Here is a 24,534-nt window from a genome sequence, read left to right as displayed (position 1 = left end):
TGGAGAAGGAGAGAGAGAGAGAGAGAGAGAGAGAGAGAGAGAGAGAGAGAGAGCGAGCGTGCGCACGCACAAGTGAGTGCAAGAGTGAATTATAAACCAAATGGAGCAAAATATTAAAAACAGGTAGATCTGGTAACGGGTATGTTAATATTTTTATACTAGTCATGTAACTTTTTTATAAAAGTGAAATTATTTCCACAAAAACAATTTTAAAAATATCATCTCATCCATCCTTTCAGGAAAACTATTTAGTCCTCATGACACAGAGATTAAGTAACTTTCCCAAGCCACCCTGAGAGTTAGAGACAGAACTGAATCCTAGTCCTGTGTACTCTGTTATACTGTACTGCCTTCTAATAAATAGTCACTGAGCTCTAAGGGAATGTAGAGGCCAGCAATCTTGCTGTGTGTGGTTACAGCCAAACTTGCATATTCATGACATAGCTTTGGGTTTCTTTTAAAATATTTTTGCTATTATTACCTGGTCAGCCTTTCAAACTCTAGCCCCTCTGTTATCCTGACATTTTGTTATTAGATATGCTACGCACTGTAACGAGATATGCCTACATGTTAAGTTTTAATAAACAGTGGTTTTCTTCTTTTTCTTGATAGCTACTGCTTCTTGGGATACATTTCTCATGCTATGGAATTTCAAGCCACAAGCTAGAGCTTTCAGATATGTGGGTCACAAGGATGTTATCACCAGCGTGCAGTTTTCTCCACTTGGAAACCTATTGGCATCTGCTTCACGAGACAGAACCGTTAGACTCTGGATTCCTGATAAGTAAGAGAAACAAAGAAACACCTAATATGCTCTGGATTTAGAAATGTGAAACGAAACTAGAGCCTGGCTGCTCTGGACGCATTTCTTGGGAAGGCCTAAACTCCACAGTTACCTGCACTACATTTAGTCTTAGTCACACACGAGGTATTGAGTCAAACTATTTCAAAGCACTTTTCCTCATCTTTAACTCATAATTATGTCTTCTCTTTGAAAATTATTTCTAACCATGGAAATATGCTTAATATGTACTAAGTGTTTTTTGGGCTGGTGATAGTTATCAACCCTTGTGTAAATCTGATGTACTTATATTGTCTCCCCAGAGAAATGGACATCAGCATATATAACCAAAAAATTTACAGTTTATTAACCTCTTAAAGCTCATTCAAGGATCTTTAGGACCTTTTGGGTCCCTATTAAAAACTCCGGTGCCAGTATTTTTTGATGCATATTATTCATAATTGGGCTCCAGAATTTTCTTGTTAAAGAAAATTTCTGACAAAACTGTAAATCATTGCATTTGTTGTACTATCCTATCCTGTTATAACAAATCTGTCTGTAAGAAGTTTTTCAACCCCTAGCTGATAGCCTATTAATTTTAAGCAATTATTGAGCTAATTTTTTTTAAGTTTTTAAACTCTTAATTATGTAAATTTTCGAATACACTTGAAAAGAGAATGAATAACACAAAGACTCCCTCACCCCACACCCATTGTTCAGATTCAACAGTTACCTGTATTCTGTCAATCTTGTTACATCTGTTCCCCCATAGCCGCCCCCCACCGTTTTTGCTGAAATACTTTTAGAACAAATCTCATACATCATATCATTTCCCCCAGTAAATACTTCGGAGAATAAGAATTTGAGCATTTTCCATGACTCGATTGTGGCAGGATTTGATTTGTGGTATGTGATCGAACAGGCTCAGGCAGTCCCAATTGATAATTCATGGAACATTTCTCTGACAGTGGGCACTTTTTTTTCCTGCCACTGCCCAAGGGAAATGCCATGCTAAGAAATCTGAATATTATCCTGATGTAGCAAAAGCTATTGAAGAGGAGTGACATGTTATAATGACACTGTGGATGGCAACATAAAGGGTAATTGTAAGGGTGAGAGACTGGTTTGGGGTCCAAAAGGGAAAGCATTTTCTAAAATCCTTAATTTTGGGAATTTAGGACCAACACAACACAGCCTCAGTCACCCATTACTAATTCAAAGAAATCTCAGTGAACAAACTATACAAGGGTACATGAGCTAAAAAGCACAATAAATCATTAATCTGTACTGGCTAATCTAACAATTAAACTTGTATAGATATCTCTAGTTCCTCTTTCTAAGTCTATCATAGTGGGACCAGGGCAATAGTGGATCATGGCAACAGGAAGGAAACTGATGTATCAGCTATCTACTGCTGCTTAAAAATCTTCAAATCATAATAGCTTAATATAATAACTATCACTTCTCACAATTTTGTAGGCTGTCTGTATAATTCTTCTGTCCCATTTGGTCTACCTACTACTTATGCAACTTCATTAAGTTGGCAAAAGGGCTGGTGGGTCCAATACCTTGCTTTTATTCTTAGTGCTTTGGTGTTGTCTCTTGGCTAGAGCTCCTTGGTCCTCCATCTGCCCTCTTTCTAGCAGGATAGGGACTTCTTTACAGCTTGGCAGTTGGGTTCTAAGGTAGTAAAAGCAGAAATTGCTAGACCTTTAAAGGGCTAGGCCAGAAACTTGCACAGTCACTTCTGCCACATTCTGTTAGTCAGAGTAATTCACAACACCAGCCCAGATTCAAAGGGAGGAAAACTCAGCAGATTCCACCTCTTGTGGGGAGGATGGTAAGTGTATACAGGGATGAGAGGAGTATTAGGCAGCCATATGTGCAGACAAACACCCCAGCTGGTGACTGGAAGGCTAAGAAATAATAGTAGGAGCAAGTGTGGAAGCAGGTCTGGCCTGGAGTTTGTCATGGTAGAGAGTCAAGAGAATTTGGGTAGAAAGGACAGGTATGTGGGAGGCAGAGCACCTACATTACGGCAAAGTGAGAAACTAGAAACCAGTTAAGCACCAGCACATCAAACACAAGGCACTGCTGTCTTGGTTTTTTATATGCTTCCTGTTGAGACCAGATGCAGTGGTTAGGCTAGCCTACAGCTGAGCAGAGACACTTTTAGAAGGGAAGCAGGATAGCCCGCTGGAGCGTGTAGTATACAGCTAACAATCAGGGCAGATATTGATGATACTGTCTCCTGGCTTCCTGGTCAGAGCAGACACCAAGGCCTTCTTTGTTTTCTCTAAGCCTTATACTTGAATTCAGGCCAAACTGTACTCTGACTTCTACTCATAGACCTTTTCCTTGAAACTGCATTGAACTTGTTCCTGAATGCTCCCTCCTATATTTTTCAAATATTGGTTTTTAGTTATTCCTGGTGTAATATAAATGTATCAGGTGATGGAGATTTATGACAGTCTCCTTTTCTTCTGTAGGCCACTGGAAGGATAAGTCAGGAGGGATCTAAGAACCTTTATGTATTGACTCTTCCACTCTTCCTAGTGGAATTCAACAAAGTGTATTGAGCTCTTTTTATATGCCTGACATTGTGCTAGATGCTGGTCTTACAGAGATGAATTAATCACTATTCCTGACCTCAAAAAACTTACTGCTTAATAGGAGAGAAACATGTCTATTTTTTAAAAAAGTACTATATAATAAACAAAGTAGATGTAGCAGGTACAGAGCAATTAAGCCTGTTTGGGTTGGTCCAGGAGGTCTGGTACTAGGGGAGGTAGTTCAGGCCGAGAAAGCAGAAAACACAAAGCAAGAGGTGTGTCTAAAGCACTGGGATTATTGTTCTCAGAGTACAAAGTTCAGTGTGGTGGCAGGATGCTTCACCAAAAGGCTTGAGTATTGTACCATTTTTTTGGAGGGCAGCCAGTGACATGTTTACACTGGGATCTACATGCTCGGAGTTACTTTTAGCAACGTATTAAGCACAGTATGTAGGTGACTGGAGGGAGGTGAAGGATTAGAGCAGGAAGACCAGCTAAGAGGCTTTTGCAGTAATCAAGGTGAAGGATATTGAGGGTATGTATATTTACCTACATAAATGCAAACATTAACTGGGATAGAAAGAAGAGAGATTCAAAAGATATTTAGACAGTGGTATCACCATCACTCAATAGTTGGGCGACCTATTGTATGTGAGAGGAGAGGCAGAGGAAGGAATTGAGTGTAACTTCCCAGGCTTCTGCAGATTCTGTTGCCTGATCTTTTTCAAACAGTTATGGCAATTTTCCTCATAAGTTATCACCTGTATAAATAGGACTTTCTGAATGGAAAAAATTGCTAAGTCTGGATGTAGTACAAAGTGAGAGTGCCTTGGGCACTTGGGAACTCTGGCCCAAAGTGGTATTTCCCAAATGTCACCTTTTAACTCCAGCATTATCCATTAGCCTGCCTTTAACTCTTAAATTTTTTTCCTGCTGCTTCCCCTTCAGTGCCACATATTATTTTCTCTATCTGTTCTTCCTATTCTCTTTCCCCACTCTAGTCAAGGAAAAAATGCATCTGAAATTTCAAGGTGTTGAGAACTGAAGTACTATGTTATTGCCAATTATCCTTTGTTTTGCTTGTCTAGGAGTGAGTAAGGCCTTAGGTACAATGCAGGGGTCTCAGTTCTCATTACTGGTAGGTGGAAATGCAAGTGGAAACTGAAAAGGCAAATCACCTAGAGATATTCTGTATAGTGACACCAGTTCGAAAACATTGCTTTGGAGCTATTCATTTAATCTGTCTTAGCTTTTCTAGGTTGCAGATTCTTTATATATTGCTATTTCTAGAGAAAAAAAACAGGAACTTAAAATGCATGGTAGAGATTTGCTCAAAATATTATTTCCCTAGCTTTCAATTAAAACAAAAACAAATGCAATTAACAAAGCCATCTTGAAACAGTATTGATGAAGAATGCAATACAATATAACCTTTCATGCTTTTTTTAGTTTTGCAAGAGTTAAACTATTTTGTATGTTTCAAAGTCTGTTTACTGATGAGTTATTGATTGTAATTAAATCAAATGTTGTAAATATTAAACTGTTCATTTCCAGGAGAGGGAAATCCTCTGAATTTAAAGCTCATACAGCTCCAGTTAGAAGTGTGGACTTTTCAGCTGATGGACAGTTTCTGGCTACAGCTTCCGAAGACAAATCCATCAAAGTATGGAACATGTATCGCCAGCGCTTCTTATATTCCTTGTACCGACATACTCACTGGGTACGCTGTGCCAAGTAAGTGCAAAAAATTTCATAACAAGATTTCCACATTTTTCCCCCTGCCATAGTCTGTGTTTGTACCCCAACTCCCCAAAAAGGGGACTGTGGGAAAATCCCTCCCTTCCTTCCTTCCTTCCTTCCTTCCTTCCTTCCTTCCTTCCTTCTTTCCTTCCAGTAAATATTTATTATATGCCTGGGAACACAACAGTGATGGGAATAATGATAAACAGTCAAAAACCCCTCCTCTCATGAAGCTTACGTTCTAGAGAGGGGAGACAGACAATAAACAAATAGGAAAATGGATATGGTAGGTCAGATGGTGGTAAGTGTTAGGGTAAAGCACAACTGAATTAGAATGGGGCCTACAATTTTAAACAGGGCATTAAGCAACTGCCTCACAAAGTGAGTGGCCTTTGAGCAGAAACTAAAGGAAAAGAAGGAATTGAGGCTTGAAGATATTTGGGAAAAGAGTGTCCTGAATAGAAGAAACAGGTGTGAAAGCCCTGAGATGGGAACCTGGTGACGGACTGAGGACAAGGGAGGAGGCTGGTGGGGAGCAGAGCAGGAGGAAGGAGTAGTAGAGGCCGGGGGTGGAGGGGAGGGGCGCAAGTCAGGAGCAGCTCTGACGTAGACCCTGAGCGAGACGAGATGCCACTGGGGCATGTTCATCTCTCTGGCTTACACTTAAATGGGATCACTCGGACTGCTGTGTGAAGAAGAGACTGTCAAAAGTCAGGGCCGAAGCAGGGAGGTATTAGGAGGCTGTTGCAGAGGTTAACATCCTGGCTTGGACCATTCCAAGTGGTGGAACTAGAGAATTGGAGAAGTGGCTGGATTCTAAATATTGTAGTTTGAAGTGTTACAACCAATAATACTTGCTGTCACATTTCATATGACAGAGAAAGAGAGGAACCAAGAATGACTATGTAATCTTGGCAACATTCTGTTGGGACAAGTGCTATTGCAGGTGTCATTAACTGTCAGCCAACAGCCACGGAGACTTTTTTATTCCTAAGACACACTACTAAAGTACTTGCAGTATATATCTTGTTTCCCCATCAGAAGCACCCTGCGAAGGAAGGGCTGTTGTTTTATTTTCCCCACTTTGCAGATAAGGAGACTGAGTTTCAGAGTTAAAGTTAAACTCATCTAGTCAAAAGTGACAGAAACTCAAAGAAATACCTTTTTTCTCTCAAAGTGGTTTATTGGCTGATGTGTTTTATAAACTTGAAGATGGGAAGCAGGGACTCCAGTGCCCTAAGACTTCTCTCTAGATTTCTCTACGTGCTGGCTCCATTCTCTCAAACATCCTGGTACTGAGGTCATTGCCAGCTCTAGGCTGAAGTCCTCACAACTTTGTGACTGGACAGGAAAAGCTCGTAGCGCCAGTTAGAAAAGTATCAGTGGTGACTCTCAGCTCAGGCCCTGTTCTCATCTCTTTGCCAGGCAGTGAGATGCTGTGGTCTTCTCAGTTTCAGCAGCCACCTGACTGAGACCAGTTACCCTGGCCAGGGAGGAGTGTTCATACCTACCACAGGTTCTGGTGCTGGAGAGAAAGGACAGTTCTCACAAGAAGGGTGCTGGTACAGACATGGTCCCTGGGGAAAAACTGAACCCTGTAGCCACTCAACTTTGTGCCCCCTCTATGAAACAACATGCCAGGTGACCCCCGCTGGAATGTGGTGGAATGGGAATATGAGCCCAGCTCTACTTGTCTTGCCTTATAGTCCACACTCCTATGCTGTCAGTGAGACATTATTACTCAGAAGATGTTGATTATAACCTGTGGTAATGAGTGTAAGAAGAATAAAAAAGACAAACAGAAGGTTATACCTTTAGTTAATAGTATATTTATTCTAAAGGTCTCAGCTGCTTTTGGCTCTGGCCATCTCGGCATTATTTCTATATATGCCACATAGCTATGTGATTAAGAACATGGACCTGGGACCTAAATATATAGGTGAAAATCCCAGCCCTGCCACTTACCAGCTGTGTGACTTTTGAGAAAGTTACCTAACTTTTCAGTGCCTCAGATTTCTTACCTGTGAAATTAGGGTGGTGATGATAATAGTTACCTGCTACATAGGTTGTCATGGTATTTAGATGAGCAAATACTTATAGAACATATACACAGTAATCACTAGATAAATTTTAGCCTTCATCTTCATCACCATCATTGACATCTGATTCTTATTTAATTTTTAAAGATACTACATACCTTGAATTAATAATTTTTTTCCACCTAAGGAAGAGACATGTGTGATGGTCCCAAGCGGCTGGTCAAATCATTTATTTGTTTTATAATAATGAATACATTATTTATTTATCAGTGATACTGTAAATAAGAAGAGGAGGCAGAGATCTATCATCTAGTAGATCAGGCCCAGAGAAAGATAGGCAACTGGGCTGGGTACTGGGTACTCATGTGCATTCTGACTAATAATAAATAAATAACTGTTATTTATCTCAATAGGCTGGATTCAAATGCATTCTCAGTACCCTTCCAAAAGGAAATTAAGGTAGTTTATAGTAATGGTCATACCTGTGTACATATCAGTCATTGGAGGGAATGCGAAAACAATTCTGCCTACAGCTATACCCAAATTGGGCATGATGTTTAGCCTGTTTCCTGCAGCAGTGGTATTAATGGAATGATGGTGTCTGAAATATTCTAATTTTCTAAAAAGAAGGAATCCTATCAAACTGTTCAGATAAGAGAAAACTTTTCCTGGAGTAAATTTTAGGAGATACTTTATTCCTTGTCCTTGTATTGAATCATCTATGTATAATATAAATGTAAAAAAAAAAAAAAAAAAAGGAAGAAAGAAAAAAAGAAAGAGAGAGAGAGAGAGAGAAAGAAAGAAAGAAAAGATAATGATAATGTAAGAAAGAATTTATGAAAAGTTCAAAGGTCACCAATAAAGTGAAATTTTAGTCTTCAGAATATTCCTTTAATAAGCATAGCCCCCACTCTTTACCACATGTCTGTGCTAGATGTAGAGCTGGAAAACACAGTATCAGCCTTGAGGAGCTTTTACAGTTCAATTGAAAAAATTAACAAATAATTATAAAATGGTGTGTACTATGGAAAAACGATACATAAAATTATAAGGGAGTATGTGAGTGGGGCATTGAACTAGATAGACTCTGTGAGAAAAAGTCAAGGAAGACATTCCAGGCCCAGAATGGAGGAAAGGGAAGAGGAAGAAGCAGAGGTAGCGTATTTTCAGATGGGAAGTAGATGGCAAAGAACTGACCTGAGAATGATGTTGATGCCGAGGAGAGCAAAGCTGTGAGTGAAGACAAGAATGCAGCTGTCTAATTACATGGTACAGTTTCTGGATACAGCTGTACCTGGAATTAGAGTAGCGGGGTGGGGTGGGGAGGAGAGAGAGGAGCCTTAAAAATTCCCTTTTGTTTTTTAAGGCACTTTCCATAGGAACTGACAGTGGAGCAGAGTTTTGGGAAAATGGGACTTATCCTTGCATCCAGTCATGTGCACTCAAGACACCCGTTTTATCTCCATCTCAACACCATTGCCCTAACTTTTAGCATTACTGGTCCTTGTAGAGACTTTGGCAATAATCTCCTAAATATTCTCACTGACTACAGATTTGCCTTCATTCTACCTTTCCCTCTACTGCCCTACCACCTCCAAAGAGACCTTTGTGAGATGCAAATGTGGTCATGCTGTTCCTCAGCTTAAAAGCACTCAGTGATTCCTTGCTCCAGCGTGTCTGCTCTGCCTTTCTGTTACGGCCTCATCTTTTGTCCTTTCAGCCATTCACTTTGTTGCAGCTACACAAGATTTCCAAATGTGTAAGGCTCCATTACGATCTGTGCCTTTCTACATGCTGCCTGCCATGTCTGGAATGCACCCAATTCCACTGACCCTATTGTGCATCTCTTCCTCTAAGAAATGTTTGAGACTCTCCCAGACCACATTTTGTATGATGTCTTTATGCTACCACATTGCCCCGTTTATGAGGTCTGTCAGTTGAGGCCTCTCTTCCCTATCAGACTCTAAATTACAGATATTTTATTCATGTTGTATTGTCTTTCACTGTTCTAAGTTCTATATATACCACAGAAAGAAAAACAGACAAAATTCCTTCTCTCATTGAGCTCCTTCTACCAAAGGGAGACAGACAATAAACAAATATATTAGCGATATGTGCTCTGCAGAAAAATACTATAAGGTAATAAGGTAGAGAGTGATAAGGCTAGGGGTGGTCTTTTACATATGGCGGTCAGGGAAGGCATCGCTACTAAGGGACATTGACTGAAGTGAGCGAGCTAGAAAGATGGTATCGGGAAGATTGTTTGAAAGAGAGTCAGACACAGGGTGAGAAGCACTGTAGAATGTTAGTTGTAGAGGGGGAAGGCTCAGAAGAGTTGTGCAAAAATGTAGGTTGAATGAATCAATGAAAGGTTGACCTCTAATGTGCAGGTTGCTTTGGTGGGAGTTTTCATAGACTTCTTCAGGCAAGAGTCATTTTTGTGGATTTTTCATATCAAATTTACAAGTACTGTACATGCATCTTATGCATAGAGAATGTTTATGTGGCTTTACTACTTTCTTTTTCCATTTTAGTCTACCTCTATTTAGATTAATAATTTTTATACTCAGCATACCTGGTCATAATGGAATACCTTTATCTTGCTGGTACCTTGTGGTTCTGAGTTTTATGTTTTTTGAGTTTTTAAATCATTTTTTTTGTTTGTCTTCTTACTGTTTGGAGGGAATAATTCATATGAAATTCTGCAGAGGCCTTTCTGGAGGAATGTTCTTAAATAGATAATTTGGTTGAATTTAATGCATAAAGATTTCATCTTCTTGGCAACTTTCCATATATGTGCTCTACAACATGCTTAGAGATTCTACTCACTCATTTATTACAGTCTTTTTTTCTTGACTCATCTTATTGCAGTTAGAGATCAAGAGAGTTGAGAGGGCCCAATTGACCACTCAGGCCCAGCTTCTCAGGGTGTTTGTGCCACGTCCTGTGAAAACTCGGCCTTGATGTGGTCATCCTAGTGCAAGACTTTCTCCCAAAAGTCCTAAGGACCAGAAGTCCTGTTCCTACTCTTTACCCAGAGGTGGGAATGCTCAGGGGGAACTGAGTCACACGTAATAAATTTAGGAGAGTCTGAAACATAAACCTGATACCAGTTTACTTATTTACAATGAACATGCTAGCTTTCAAAGGGACTAAAAGATTGGCGTGCCTCAGTCAGAGTCTTCATCCTTTGCCAACAAATTCACAGTAAGACCTCTATGGGTCCTAGAACTAAAGCAAGAATCTTGATGGATAATTTTCTTAAGTAAGGATAGTGAGATGTGCCTATCTCTGCCACATATACATATCTGCAAAGGAAACTGTATGGTCAGTTCTGTTGGCCAGGTACTTGCTCCCCTGGGCCAGGCAGGAGACGCACTGACTGCTCTTACTCTTGCCATTGCTGGGCACCTCCTCTCTGCTGACATAGTATCTTAAAGGTATTGCAGTATTATTGATTAGTTTCAGCAGAAGGACAGCATAGGGTAGTTAAGAACATGGTCTCACTAGCATGTGATTCTGGGAAATGACATAATTCTTTGGGCCTTCATCTGCTCCTCTATAACGCCTGTACAAAGGGGATAACTTCCTCATAGAGTTGTCATGCAAGTTAAACAAATTAATGAATGTAAGTAACGAGGTCAGCTATTAACTACCCTCACATTCCAATTTTTTCTCCTAGGGATTATACTAGAGTCACCTTTAGCCTGTGTCCAAAAGTCATTTCACACACTTGCATAGTTTTGGGGTTACTACTATATACAGGTAATGACTATCCTCCATTGAATGCATTTTATGTATTTAAATATTAGAGGGTAACTCTATTTCCAGGTACTTGGGTCTGAAAATCTCTGCCTTTTAATTAGAATGCTTAGTCTATTTAGTTTATGTAAATAGTCCTATGATTAGGTTTAGTCTACAGTCATACTGTTTGTTTTCTACGTGTATTTCTTAGTATCCATTTCATCTCTATTGACTTTTCAGCTTTACTCTTTGTCCTGTTCATTTGGTTGTTTAGAGGTTGCAATATGCACCCTTAACATATCCGTCTACTCTTGAATTAATTTTATGTCATTTTATATGTCATGTCAGAACTTCTAAAAGTTCTAATGTTCGAACTTACAAAATTATATCTCCATTTACCCACCTATTGACAGTTTTACTTGTATATACAAAATAAGGCCACAATACATTAAGCAACCATTTTCTTTTAAAGAAAATAAGAAACAAAAAAAATCTTTTCTATTTACCCCTATATTTACTTTTTCTAGCACTCTTTATTCCTTTGCGTAGATCCAAGTTTCCATCTGGTATCATTTCCCTTTAGCCTAAAAAACTTTATTAAATATTTCTTGTAGTACAGGTCTCCTGGTGATAAATCTTCTCAGCTTTCTGTTTATTCTTTTTAAATGATATTTTTTTCTGAGATGTTAGAATTCTAGTTCAGTGGATAATTTTTCTCTTAGCACTTTAAAGATGTTATTCCATTGTCTTCTCATTTGCATTTTTTAATCTGAAGGCAGTAGTCATTTTTACTCTATATCTAATGTGCCTTTTTCCCCACTGCTCTTAAGATTTTTTGTTTTCAGTGATCTGCCTACTTATGGTTTTGTATATTTTTCTTGTGGTTCACTGAACAGTGTAAATCTATGGATTGATATTTTTTTCACATTTAGAAAAATTGTGTCTTCATATATTTTTCTGCCCTAATTTCTTTCTCATCCCTTTCCGAGATTCCAAATTCACATAATGTTTGGCCATTAGATAGTGTACCATAGTTTATTAAGGCTTTGTTCATTTTCTCAAACTTTTTTTTTCTCTTCGTGCTTCAGTTTGTTTAGTTTCTATTGGCCTGTTTTCAAGTTCACCAGTGTTTTTTTTTCCCTTGCCATATCCAGTCTACTGTAAGCTTATCCATTTCTCTGATGAGATTCCCCATTTGTTTGTTTATTATACCCATATTGTCTTTTAAATCTTTGAATATATTTATAATAACTGTTTTAAAGTTATTTGCCAATTCCAACATCTCTGTCATATCCAGGTCAAATTTTTTTTCTTCTTTGTATTTTCCATGATTTTTTTTTTTGTTGTTGTGTGTCCATTCATTGCTAAATGAGATTATGAATTACTTTATCATTTTCTAAAAAGAGTTGAATATTGTTCTGGTAAGTAATTAACTTTCTGCCAGCCCAGCTGGATTCTGTTGATGCTTGGATTTAGACTTTATAGGGTGGATCTAGAGTGGCCTTTACTCTTAGGCTATAGTGCTAGTGGCCTTTCTAGAGTCTCAGCTAAATGCCTGGAGTATTTAGCAAAATCTGCTCAAAACTTGAACATCTCTCAGTACAATATAACCTTTGTAATCTTTGTTCAGCTCACAGTCTCTCAGTAATTGTTCTCTGCCAAGCCTCATTGCCCTGTGCATAAGCAGCTTTATATGTGACCAAAGACTCAAGGGGACTTGTAGGCAGACTTTTGGGGTGGTTTCTGCTCTTCATAGCTTCTCTCTTATACCCTGCCCACAAAATTTCAGCCCCTTAGCAGTTCTGAATTTTAATTTCTGTTTACTTTGCCCAGCGAGACTGTTGCTGTTTCTTTGGGCTTTATGTCCTTGTGCCATGGTCTGAAACCTGGTTTGGATTCGGTGCTCATCTCATTTATTTCCATCTCTCAGGATTCACATCCCTGTGTTGTTTCTGCATAGTGTCTAAAAAGAGTTGCTCCATATATTTTGCCCAGTTGTATCATTGTTTATGGTAAGGGTATAAGTCTGATAACCATTACTCCCCCTGTCCAGACCTGGAAGTTCTGTGAAAGGAATTTAGTAGAACCTGACAAGCTAATTTCAAAATTTATATGGATGAGTTAAATGTGCAAGCATAGCCAAGAAAAAAATGAGAAGAGAAATAATTGGAAGAAACTTATCCAACCAGCTCTCAGAACACAGTATAAAATTATAAAAATTAGAATATGGTGATAAGGGCACAGGATTAGGAAAATAGGTTATATAAAGCCCGGAAGCAGACCCATATATGTGTTATGATAGAGCTGCCATTTCTAATCAGTAGGGAGGTGAATGGACAATTTAATATGTAGTTAAGATAATTGGATTTCTGTTTTTAAAAATTTAAAGTTGGACCTTTATTGCACATAATACATTTATAAAAATTGCAGATGAACTAAACAGCTAAACATTAAAAATAATCCAAGTGATACTGCATGGATAATATATTTGAATGAATATAGAGGGTCAGCAGAGCAATTGTTTCCTCCTTCAGTACTTGAATTTTAAACGTATACCATAGACTTAAATAACTAAAATTCTGTGTCTCTGTGCCCACTACTTATTATGAGCTTTTTCCTGGAGCCCAGACTTACTCCATGTGGCACAGAGATGCTGTCTGTCAATGTAATAAGAGATGAATAGCTATGTTCTCTGGACTAACCATTGTTTATGACCTTGCATCTTAATTTACAAAAATATTTTTAAGCTATGCCATATAGTGGGAAATATATTCATGCTTTTAAAATATAAATTAGTATATTCTTTTTAGAAATCAATGTGCAGAATATATCAGCAGTCTTTGTTTACAGTGATTCCATAAGAAATTTATCCTAAATATTCTTTAGTATTCAAAGGAAAAAGCTTTATGTTCAAAGATATTGCTTTCAGTATAATTTATAATGGTGAAATACTGGAAATAACCATTTTTTTTTAAGTAAAGAAAACTAGTTAAATAAATTTAGATTATTATGTATTCATTAAAAACAGAATATATGCAAATAACGACATGAAAACATGTTTATGTTGGGGAAGGGAGAGCAAAATTCAGAACTTTTGATCAAAAGATAAAGTACCTATCACATACAAAATATTAAATGTGATGGGACTATGGATTTTTTTTACTTACTACATTTCCCAGTTTTTTTAACAAGTAATTTTTCTTTAATGAATAATGAAAACATTTATCATTATATATATAGATAGACCGATATACCTATATATATAATATGGAGGTGAGAAATATCTCTTTTTAGTGATAAAAGAATTCTTCTAAAAGTTAAAATTATTGTAGCCCTTATTTTTTTTTTAAATAATGTATGCTGTGAGATAACTTATGTTTCTTTATGATGTCCATAGTCAAAAATACAAAGAGGCTAATGAGACAACTTTTCCAGCATTACTGCTCTTCTAGCATTATTTTTCAGGGGGGAAATCTGCCTTTCAGTTGTTGGTAGTGTTGCAAGTGATCTTTGACCTTCTCAATTCCAAAGATTTTCTTTTATTATGGTAAAATATATATAAAATTTACCATTTTAACCATTTTCAGTATACAGTTCTGTGGCATAAGTATGTTCATGTTGCACGACAAACTGTAAAGATTTTAATTGTCAGCTCTTATTGTCTATAATATTAAATTAGTCCCAATTCCCTTAAAAAAATTTTTTTTAAAGCCCTAAATGTTTACTGAGGATGTACTCAGCGCCCTGCACTGTGTCTAGGATATGACAGTGAATAAGACACATGTGATTTTTCTCTTCTTGGAGCTTACATTCATTAGGGAAGCAAACAGAACATGCGGTTGCAAGGGTGATGTAAGTGTGAGTATGAGGTATGCTAAGAATACCTCCTGGGGACCTAACTTACTGCAGGGTGGGGGTGAGGAATTCGGGGAGGCTTTTCTTGAGGAAGTGAGGGGAGCAGAGATTTGAAGGATGAGTAAGATTCTTTTAGGTATTTTAAACTAGACAAAGAGTAGGGAGCAGTGTTTGAGGCTCAGGAAACAAACAGCATGTGAGGAAATACCTGAGGCAGGAGGGAGGAGGACCAGAAAAAAGAGAGGTGTGGGGTCAGAAAAAGTAGGGCATTGAAGATGAAGAGTCAAGAGAACAGATCCTGGAGAACCTGATAACTAGTGGTAAGGATTTCAGACATTTTCCCAAGAGAAATGTGAAAGCAACAAAGGGCTTTAATCTGAAAATTTTAATTTAAGATTTAAAGATCACTGTTGTCGCATGTGGAGAATGGAAGAGAGCAAGGCCTATTATGGTTTGAGGAGACTGGGGCTAATAGTGGATTGATATGCGGGGGTGTGGAGGAGAAAGAGGAATCAAGTATGACTCTTAGTTTTCTGGCTTGAGAAACTATTTACAGAGAAAAGGAACACTGGAGAAAGAGCAGTTTGGGAAGGAAGATGGTGAGTTCAGATTTGGACAAGTTCAGAGTTGGAAGCGCCTGTAGGATATTCCAAGAGGAGACACCCAGTAGGCAGTTGTACTTAAGGGTGGAGATCCCAATTGAAGTCTGGGCATGTAATTGGTAAATGATCCAACAAATGATTAGCATGTTTTATGGCATGCTTAAATCTCTTTATGTCTCTTTCATTTGCTTTTTGTCTCAGCAGTTGCAGGAATGAGTCCTATTACTGCAATCAACAACAGATGGTTTCTCTTCTAATGCTGACCAACACTTAAAAAACATAAATGTTTTGCTTATTGCCTTGAACTTCACCTTCCAGTATGTAAACACAAATGCCCATCAAATCCCTCTGAGACTTTTTTTTTTTTTTTTTTAATAAATTTTACAGGCAAGCAGAGTTTCAGGTTTCAAATCTAATTCTCATTTCTTACTATTTCTAACATCTAAATCATCACCTCTACTGAAGTCCTGAACACTCAATATAATTTGTAAGGTTTGCAATCAACATCTTCCCCACCCTTATTATTGTTGGTATCAGATTTCTTGCCATGAATCATGAATGTTCAAATGACCTCTAGAATAAGGGATCTTTTCAAAAAAGTTTTCAATTTCTTTCTTTTTCCTTTTCTTTTTTTTTTTTTTTTTAATGAATCTATGAGAGTTTTAGGTCTGAATGCAATCCAGACTCTCTCCTTATCCGAATAGAAAATGGTGGCCAGGGTGGTTGTGAGTTTCACAAGGTTACAGAGCTGGGCAGTTGCAAAATTGGTCCTACAATTCAGGATTCTGTACTGACTGGGCGGTCTTATTTCTAGTCATTTTTACTGTTCCCCGTTCCTATTGAATAGCTGCTGGCTTCAGAGTACCTCTTATTAATGTTTGTCTCTTTAGTTGACATGGAATATGGTGGTGAATGAGACCAAGATCTCCGTCTTCATGAGGCTTTTAAATTAGGGAAGAGGTAGGAGGGGGAGGGCACATGTGAACTCTGTGAACCAGTTTTTCTAGAAAGAAGTTCAAGAATTTCCTCATTTTCTCGAATAAGTACCAATACATTTTAAGAGATCAAATAGTAGTTTAGTTAACTTCTCAAATGCTTTACAGAATGTCCACATCTGCTGATCCATTAGTCACTTGATTAACATAGTATTCATCTTAGTGACACACTCTCTGGAAATTTTAAAAGGTAGAACTGAATAAGAGAAATCTGTTAACATCTTGGTAGAAATTTTATATCCTCTTGCCATTCTAAAAGTCAACAACACAGATGTTGTTTGAACCCTAACAAAGAAAGGACTGTCCTTTCCTGATCAAAGTCAGGGCAAAGAGAAGTGTATTTTATTGGTGCTGACTTATTTTTGATGTATCTAATTAAAAATAAAAGTAGGGAAGGGAAGATGAAAACCACCATCTTGACTTTCAGCTCCTCCAAAGGCAAAAAACATATACAGAGAGTATATGCAGGGATTATAATGTAGTGTCCAGAGGAAGGCCTTAACTGAATCCCCCTTTGACGATGTGGGGTTAGAGATAGAAACCTCTGCTCCCTCTAGTGCCAGCTTCTGCCCAGTCTTTTCCACTCTCCACTTGTCTGATGTTCACATTCCCTTCATTTCTTTAGCACATGAGAATTTCTCTCAGGTTATAGCCCCTCCTGCTCGGGGTGGATTCTAGCAGGCCAAGATACCTCTTTTTCCTTATTTATAAGTTTCTTTAAAATCCTCTTTCTTCTATGGAGCTTCTAATGTCAAGTTGGCACATTTTTTTGTTACAAACTCTTTTTATTATTATCTAAAATTATATTATTTGTGTGCCCGCCCACCTTTGTCCTCCCTAGATTAAAAGCCTCATGAGGACAGGGATTTTACTCTCATTTGCCATCATATTCTCATGACCCAGGACAATGCCCAGTGCCTGCTTCTGGCTCAGTAAATATTCAAATGAATCAGTGAATGAATATCCTCCCCCATAAACTCCTCAGGAACTCTGACAGCATTTGGTAGCACACATAGATTTTTATTAAAGTGTAGTATAGTGGTTAGTCTGTCATTCAGAGCTCAATCACATAGCATCTGGCTCACAGTTCTCTACTTTAGAACTTTCTGTGCTCTCAATACTTTGGCCAGTAGAAGAAACTTTCCTTTCTGTCAAAGATTTAAGCAGAGTGACTGAGAGATTTGGCTACTGAGCCAGATTGTCTGGTTCATACCTTCTTGATTGTGTGACTCTGTCAGTTTATTCATGAGTAAATTATGGCTAGTAGTACCACCTGTTTTGTAGGGTTAATTAAGGATTAAATGAGTTGCTGTAGATAATGTATTAAGAACAATTCTAGAACTACGGTCACTCAACAAATGTTGGCAAGGATAGTGACGATGATGGTAGTGGCAGGATTTGGCCAATAATGTTGTAGGATGAATATTTTTGTACTTTGTTTTTAATCAGATAGTTCCATTTTATTAATTTTTTTCATCATTGCTTTCTTTAAATGTAAGAATCAAGTCATCTCTTAGAAATATTCTCTTTGAAATACTCATATTAAGTAATTTTTTAAAAAGATAGCTTATTAGGAAACATAATTTGATTCCTTGCATTAGTTGTTTACATTATTATGTAAAGTTTATTTTCATAGGAATACTGAGTAGTTGTTTCTTCCCCAGGGTTTATGTAAAATAAACTTCATCTATTTGAAGCATTTCTATAATATTGCCCTTCATATTTGAATCTTCAACACCTATTTTCTGGTGGATAAGATTAATAAAATATTATGTTATTATACAACTAAGCTGAACTACCAGCATGGAAGATATTTTCTTGCAAGGTTATTTTCTTGAAATTTTAAAGATTATTTTACATAGAACTTAATTATGCTCCTATGTTCCTTTTTAAAATATGGTGAACTTAATTATGCTCCTATGTTCTTTTTTAAAATATGGTGACTCCATAAATGCTAGATCACAAATTTCTCTTTAGAAGAATTAGGTCAGTCTTAGGAATAGAGAGGGAGGAGAGAAGAGAGAGAGAAGGAGAAAATTAAAAGAAAATCCTTTAATTATAATCCATACCTGTAATGGATGACTTTTATAGTGATCTGGGCATAGAGGGAAATACAAATAAAATTGTAACATAATTAGGTTTTTGTTATTTCTGAAACATTAATAATAGAAATGCTATTCATAGCTTTATAATATTCTAATTTTTTTTTCTTTTCTTTTCTTTTCTTTTCTTTTCTTTTCTTTCTTTTCTTTTCTTTTCTTTTCTTTCTTTTCTTTTCTTCCTTTTTCTTTTGGCCCTCTGCTCTTCTATCTATCCTAAAAATGCACTTAGGAGAAAAAAAATAGAACCTTGGAAAGACTCTTAAATGAAAAGATAGCATAAAAACAGTAGACAAGGTGTCTGAGAATTTTCTCATTTACTTTTTAATGGGGTCATGTGGATGATAGGTGTGTTCATGAGGGAACTTCAGTACTTTATAAATGAGTTAACCTATTTTCGGTCCATTGGAGCTCTCTGGCCTCCCCCATGTCCAAGAAGTTACAGGCTTGGGGAGTTCGGTCTTTTGTTGGGGTGGGAGTGATTGTGATTATCAGGAACCTTTCACAAAAATAATCTTCTTTCTTTTGCTTTCCAGATTTTCACCTGATGGAAGACTAATTGTATCATGTAGTGAGGATAAAACTATTAAAATTTGGGATACCACAAGCAAGCAGTGTGTCAATAACTTCTCAGATTCTATAGGGTAAGTCTATGCTATTTGTGCATTTATATAGAGTAGTTTGCTAAGGAGATGCTTAATTATTACCATTTGAATAAAGAAATGAGAGTAAAGAAATCAAAATATTAGATCATATTTTTCCTCCTAGGTTTGCGAATTTTGTGGATTTTAACCCTAATGGTACATGCATAGCTTCAGCAGGTTCTGATCATACTGTGAAAATCTGGGATATAAGAGTGAACAAATTACTCCAGCATTATCAAGGTAACAATTTCCATAACAGGAGAATTCAGTTGTTCAATGATTTTCTCTGGGAAACCCTCAAAGTGATAGACTATCCTTCTCAGTGTGGTCTGACCCTCTTAATGAGAGTCATGGGCTGCTTTTGAGCTGATTAGAGAACAGTTAGCCCCCATCAACAACATGCTCTGAGAAGCTGGGGTAGATGCCAGAGTGGAGAGGCTGGTAGAGGAACCTTAAAAATGATGCCAAGACTGTGAAAAAAAGAAGTTATTGTGAGATTTTCAGACTCTGCTTGTCTGCATTATGTGAGAAGTCAGGGGTAGAAAATGACTCAGAGAAAGTTATGTGAGCACAAATACTTGTTATAACTGGTAGAAAGCAACATCCTACTGTGCCTATGTATTGAAGTTGAAAAAGAATCAATTTCTTGGTTTATATTAGATTTATATTAAATCCACATTTCCCTTTCTTAATAAGTGTAATAGTTACCAGGTAGCCGACACTGCTAAATCCTCACAACAGCTCTAAGATGTATTATTATTATTACTCCTGTTTTATTTTATTTTGTTATTATTATTTTTTTACCCCTGTTTTAAAGATAAGGAAATTGAGGCTTAAAGAGGGTAAGTGACTCGCTAAAACAATTGATAGAACCTACTTGGGTCTTTACGTTTACAAAGTACATCTAAGAACATTTCAATCACTGTGTTATACTGCCTCCTATTGGAAGGATGGTATCCAGAAATGAATTCTCAAGCTGGCAAGACTGCCCTTCTCTAAATGTATCTCCACACTCCTCACCATCTTAGTACCAAGCCATTAATTGGTTAATTTAGTTGAAAGCTAGGTTATATACCTTATGGGAACCAGTAGTAATCAACCGTTGGCTATATTGGTAATATAGTTGAAGACTTTATAGTTATGTGGTTAACAAAATTATCTTTCCATGATACGCTCTCATTTTTAAAGCCATTCTGTCTCAATAGCTGGAAGCTTAAGCTGTATGATGTCAAACTACTTATTTATTTTAGTGAGCTCTGTGGAATTTTGGTGTTGCGAAGACATTACCTGTGATTCTTGTTTTCAACCTAATATTGCTAATCGGGCAAAAGGGCATCTTTAGAATTAAGAATTGTTCTCTGAAATTTTTACTTTGTTTTCTTTAGCAATTAAGATTTGTTCACTGAAACTTTTGTTTTGTTTTCTACAAATCAGTTCACAACTGTGGAGTTAATTGTGTGTCATTCCATCCTTCGGGTAACTATCTCATCACTGCTTCTTCAGATGGTACACTTAAGATTCTGGATCTCCTAGAAGGAAGGCTCATATATACACTTCAAGGACATACGGTATTAACACTAAGATTTTTGCTTTGTAAATAATATATGTTTTAAAGTTTTGATCCATTTCATTACATGTCTATTCTTTTTCCAAGTGTACACATTGCCACTATTGTAAAATTTTGAGGAGGCTTCATAGGCTATGTTTTTATCCTCTGGAAGCAACTCTCAGAAATATTGTAATTCTTGTCAAAATCAATGTGTATCTTTCAATGGCCATTAAGTTAATCCTCCACTAGTATCTTCATCAGGATGTAATATAGGTTTGACTGGGTAAGTGGTGATAGATAAATTTTTTCTTCTAATCTTTCTTCTCCAGTGGAGGCCGTCCCACTAGCTCTGACATTCTGAGCCTCTCACACGCCCTCAGTCACTTCTTTCTCTAAGCTGGTGACAATAAAAGGAGAATTTAACAAGTAGAGCCCAATGCCTTCTACTCTTGGGAGTAAACCTGTCCTCTCTGTTTTTCTCTGATACTTTTTGTGGGGAGGCCTTTCCTTCTCCAGTCTTGCCTGTGACGGGGCACTCAAATCTGTCTTGTTCTGGAATTCAGTTCTAGAAAGCCCATTTTCCCACAGATAAAGCCACATTCTTTCTTTACAAGTCTTTATTAGTGAGAAAGATGGCATTCTGGCTCCCATATGCCTTATACCTTTGTCTTATTCCTCAGTTGTTTTAGAGCCCAGTGAGAGGAGAGCTCCCTCCCTCCCTCCCTTTCTCTCTCTCTCTCTCTCTCTCTCTCTCTCTCTTTCTCTCTCTCTCTTTTTCTCTCTCTCTCTTACACACACACACACCACCACCACCACCACCACCACCACCACCTGGCATATAACAAACTAAAGATAAACTTTTTTAAGTATGTAAACTATTCCTCCTTTCTGGGTAAATATTCAAACTTCTCTAATTTTTTAGAATACATCCTCTTTTTCTTTTTCTTTTTCTTTTTTTTTTTTTTAAGTACTAGATACCTCTTTTAACCAAGTATAAGCATTTTATATCCAAAAATAGAATGGGCTTTGTGGTCTAGAGGAGAAGGGGTTCTTTCTGCCTTCATATATCCTGCCTGGCTTCCTGCTTTGCTTTATCATTTGTTCTGCAGCTGTGTCAGAGTAAAGCAGAAATAGATACTAGCCAAATATGTACGTAGACACAGATTTAAGCTGAATAACAACCAGTAAAAGTAGCCAAGGATTAAAATATCCATGGAAATAGTACAAATTAATAGAGAATAAAGATAGTATTTTAGGGAAAAAAAGTATGTATGAAGATGGAATCTTTTCATAGTCTAGAGGAGGTGTTTATAAGGCTACAGTACTTAAGTGTATGGGATGGTCTACTTGAAAAATATATTTTTCCCCCAAAATTTTCTTACATAGATTAAGGACATATTTAAAAACCAGAAATGAGAAAGAATTACTCTTATCCAGATTGAAAAATTGACCTACAGGCTGTGCATCTTGCAACTGGGCCAAGAGTAGTTTTGTCCAACTTCACAGTCATTGATCAGTTTCATCCAGATAATTGCACTAACTTCCTAACTGGCCTCCAACCATTCATTCTTACTTCATTATTCTCACAGTTGTGATATCAGTTTTCATCAGTCACAGCTCTCCTCCTATATATATCCTGCTTTTAAAATTATTAGTAGCTCACTATTGCCCACATGAAGGGCTAACTCAGTGAAGCCTGTTATGGTCAGGAAATGGCCTTTGTTCATATAGCTTCATTCCCATCACTCACAGAGTTTTCAGTTTCTGCTAGTGACTTGTTGAATAAAGAGTCCGAAGCCAGAAAATCTTAACAGAAATTCTTATTAACTTGCACATGTATAAGCTTTTCTTTAAAGGAAAAAAAAGTGTATTTTCTCATTTTTATTAGAATTTCTTTTTCATTAAGTATCATTTCCATGTATTTTAATATAATTGGGTTGGTTCTTTGATTATCTTTATCTTGCGTGCATTAGTTGCTAGCAATTGAATATGTTCTCTCAGACTTATTATGTAAATAGTCTACATAAATTAGGCCCAAAAAATTAATATTCACAGTCCTCTTGGCCATGAGAAAGCATCACCAAGTACTTTTTCTTTTATCTCCATTTATTTCTTAGGGACCTGTCTTTACTGTTTCATTTTCAAAAGGTGGAGAGCTATTTTCATCAGGAGGTGCAGATGCACAGGTTTGTAAATCTTTCAGCCTTCTCTTTGATTTGGTTAGAGTAAAGGAATTCAAGACTTAAGTGAAGACTTTTACAACCAACTAGATGACATATGTGAAGATGAGTACTGAATTTATATTTTAATTTAATGCCAGGAAGTCCGCTATTTCATAGCTGAAATAGTGCCAGTTCTAGTAGGTTTTGGAAGTAAAGCAGCAGTTATTTTCTTTTGCTCATCTTTACACTTAATTATACATGTAACTAACGTTGAATGCCCAATGTTGCTGTGGAACTTTCACTTGAATTATTGCCTAATATTTTGTCAATATGTCTTATTGTTCAAATTTAAGATTCTTGGGGATGGTAAATTTAAATTGTTTTTGTAGAAAATCTGCTTTTACTTGAAAGTCATTCATAGCCAGATTTATTGAATAAAGTAGACAACATGACTTTAGGTTTGAAAAAAATAAAATTCTAAGGTAATAATATGAATTTAATATGAATTTTAAACTGAGCGTGAAGGCAATTCAAAATGCTAAATCTCTGCCTCCCACCCTTAAAAAAAAGCATCGAGAAGTAGTAATGTTGTTGAAATCTATATCTAGACTTTCTGACTATTTTGAGGGACAATTCTGTATATATATATTTTTAATTCTATAGTTTGTACATGCAAGTTAATAACTGCCAATGTGATTAATTTGTAATAGGTTTTATTATGGAGGACTAACTTTGATGAGCTGAATTGTAAAGATGTTTTTAAAAAAAGTCTCAAAAGATTACATTTTGATTCGCCACCACATCTTCTTGATATCTACCCAAGAACACCACATCCCCATGAGGGAAAAATTGAGACTGTTGAAGTGAGTACTTTATACATATTTGTCCTTCTATTTGTAAATGTACATTTTGGGGCTATGGACTACTAGATGCTTGAAATTATACTTAATTATATAAAATCTAGTCCCGCATTAAGACAGCAGCACTTCAACAAACAATTATTTTCACTAATACAACTATAAATATGGTAGCGTGTAATATTTCTAAAGCTATTCGTATTTGCTTCTTGAAGGCTTAGAAATAGAACTTAAAAATTGTGTTAATAGTAATAGGAAATGGGGACTCAAATCTAAGGCCTCTGGTGACTGAAGTCTGAACAAGCTTCATATTCTAGATATGTTTAGGGAGCTCATGCAATGGCTGTCATGAGAATAGGGCTGAAGGGTAAGAATTTTTATAACAGTTATTGAAATAAATATCTTTAATCCCTTTTACAGTAAAGAAAAAATCTTATGGACAATAAAAAGAAGAGATTTGGGCATTAAACTTCATAATTGAGACTATTTTACTATTTGCTTATATATTTCAGTTTATAATTATCTAGCTGTAGATTTTTGTTGACAAGTTCCTTTAGGTTCTATAGATTTAAATGTTCTACTCTCTTCAAAGAAAATATTCATCTTTGCTGGATACCCAGCTGGTATTACTCTATTTCTTTTCATTTTGCATGATACTCCTTTAGCCCTTTTCTCTTCTAAGAGTTGATATCAATCATTATTTCCTGTTCATTGGAATTTTTTCTTTCGTCATTGACAGAACCTTTCTTTGCTTTCAGATTAAGTGTTTTGAGTTAAGGTTTATTCTTGAGTGGCAATTCACAGTTGCCTCATGCACTATTTGTGCTATGGTTCTGTGTACCCTCTTTCATGGTCTGTGTGCCCCGCCCCCTCAATCATTTATTTAATTTTTGTTTCCTTAGTCTAGGCGTTTTC

The 24,534-nt window shown here is 36.8% G+C and overlaps 1 protein-coding gene across 3 annotated transcripts in view; it reads left to right on the top strand.

Annotated features, from left to right (window-relative positions):
* Positions 1–24,534, top strand: part of POC1B (POC1 centriolar protein B) — an 89,165-nt gene that overhangs the window by 23,441 nt on the left and 41,190 nt on the right. For all 3 annotated transcript variants that reach the window (XM_006923816.2, XM_025041000.1, XM_025040999.1), the window contains 7 exons: positions 613–784; positions 4,888–5,067; positions 18,944–19,051; positions 19,176–19,291; positions 20,486–20,619; positions 22,718–22,786; positions 23,473–23,625. In XM_006923816.2, coding sequence (XP_006923878.1) covers positions 613–784; positions 4,888–5,067; positions 18,944–19,051; positions 19,176–19,291; positions 20,486–20,619; positions 22,718–22,786; positions 23,473–23,625 — 932 coding nt within the window. The remainder of the gene's footprint in view (positions 1–612; positions 785–4,887; positions 5,068–18,943; positions 19,052–19,175; positions 19,292–20,485; positions 20,620–22,717; positions 22,787–23,472; positions 23,626–24,534) is intronic.

The sequence above is a fragment of the Pteropus alecto genome, unplaced genomic scaffold (genome assembly GCF_000325575.1).
Source record: "Pteropus alecto unplaced genomic scaffold, ASM32557v1 scaffold76, whole genome shotgun sequence".
Lineage (NCBI taxonomy): Eukaryota > Metazoa > Chordata > Mammalia > Chiroptera > Pteropodidae > Pteropus > Pteropus alecto.
The sequence above is the reverse complement of the archived record's forward strand: the minus strand, read 5'-3'. Positions and strand labels throughout refer to the sequence as shown.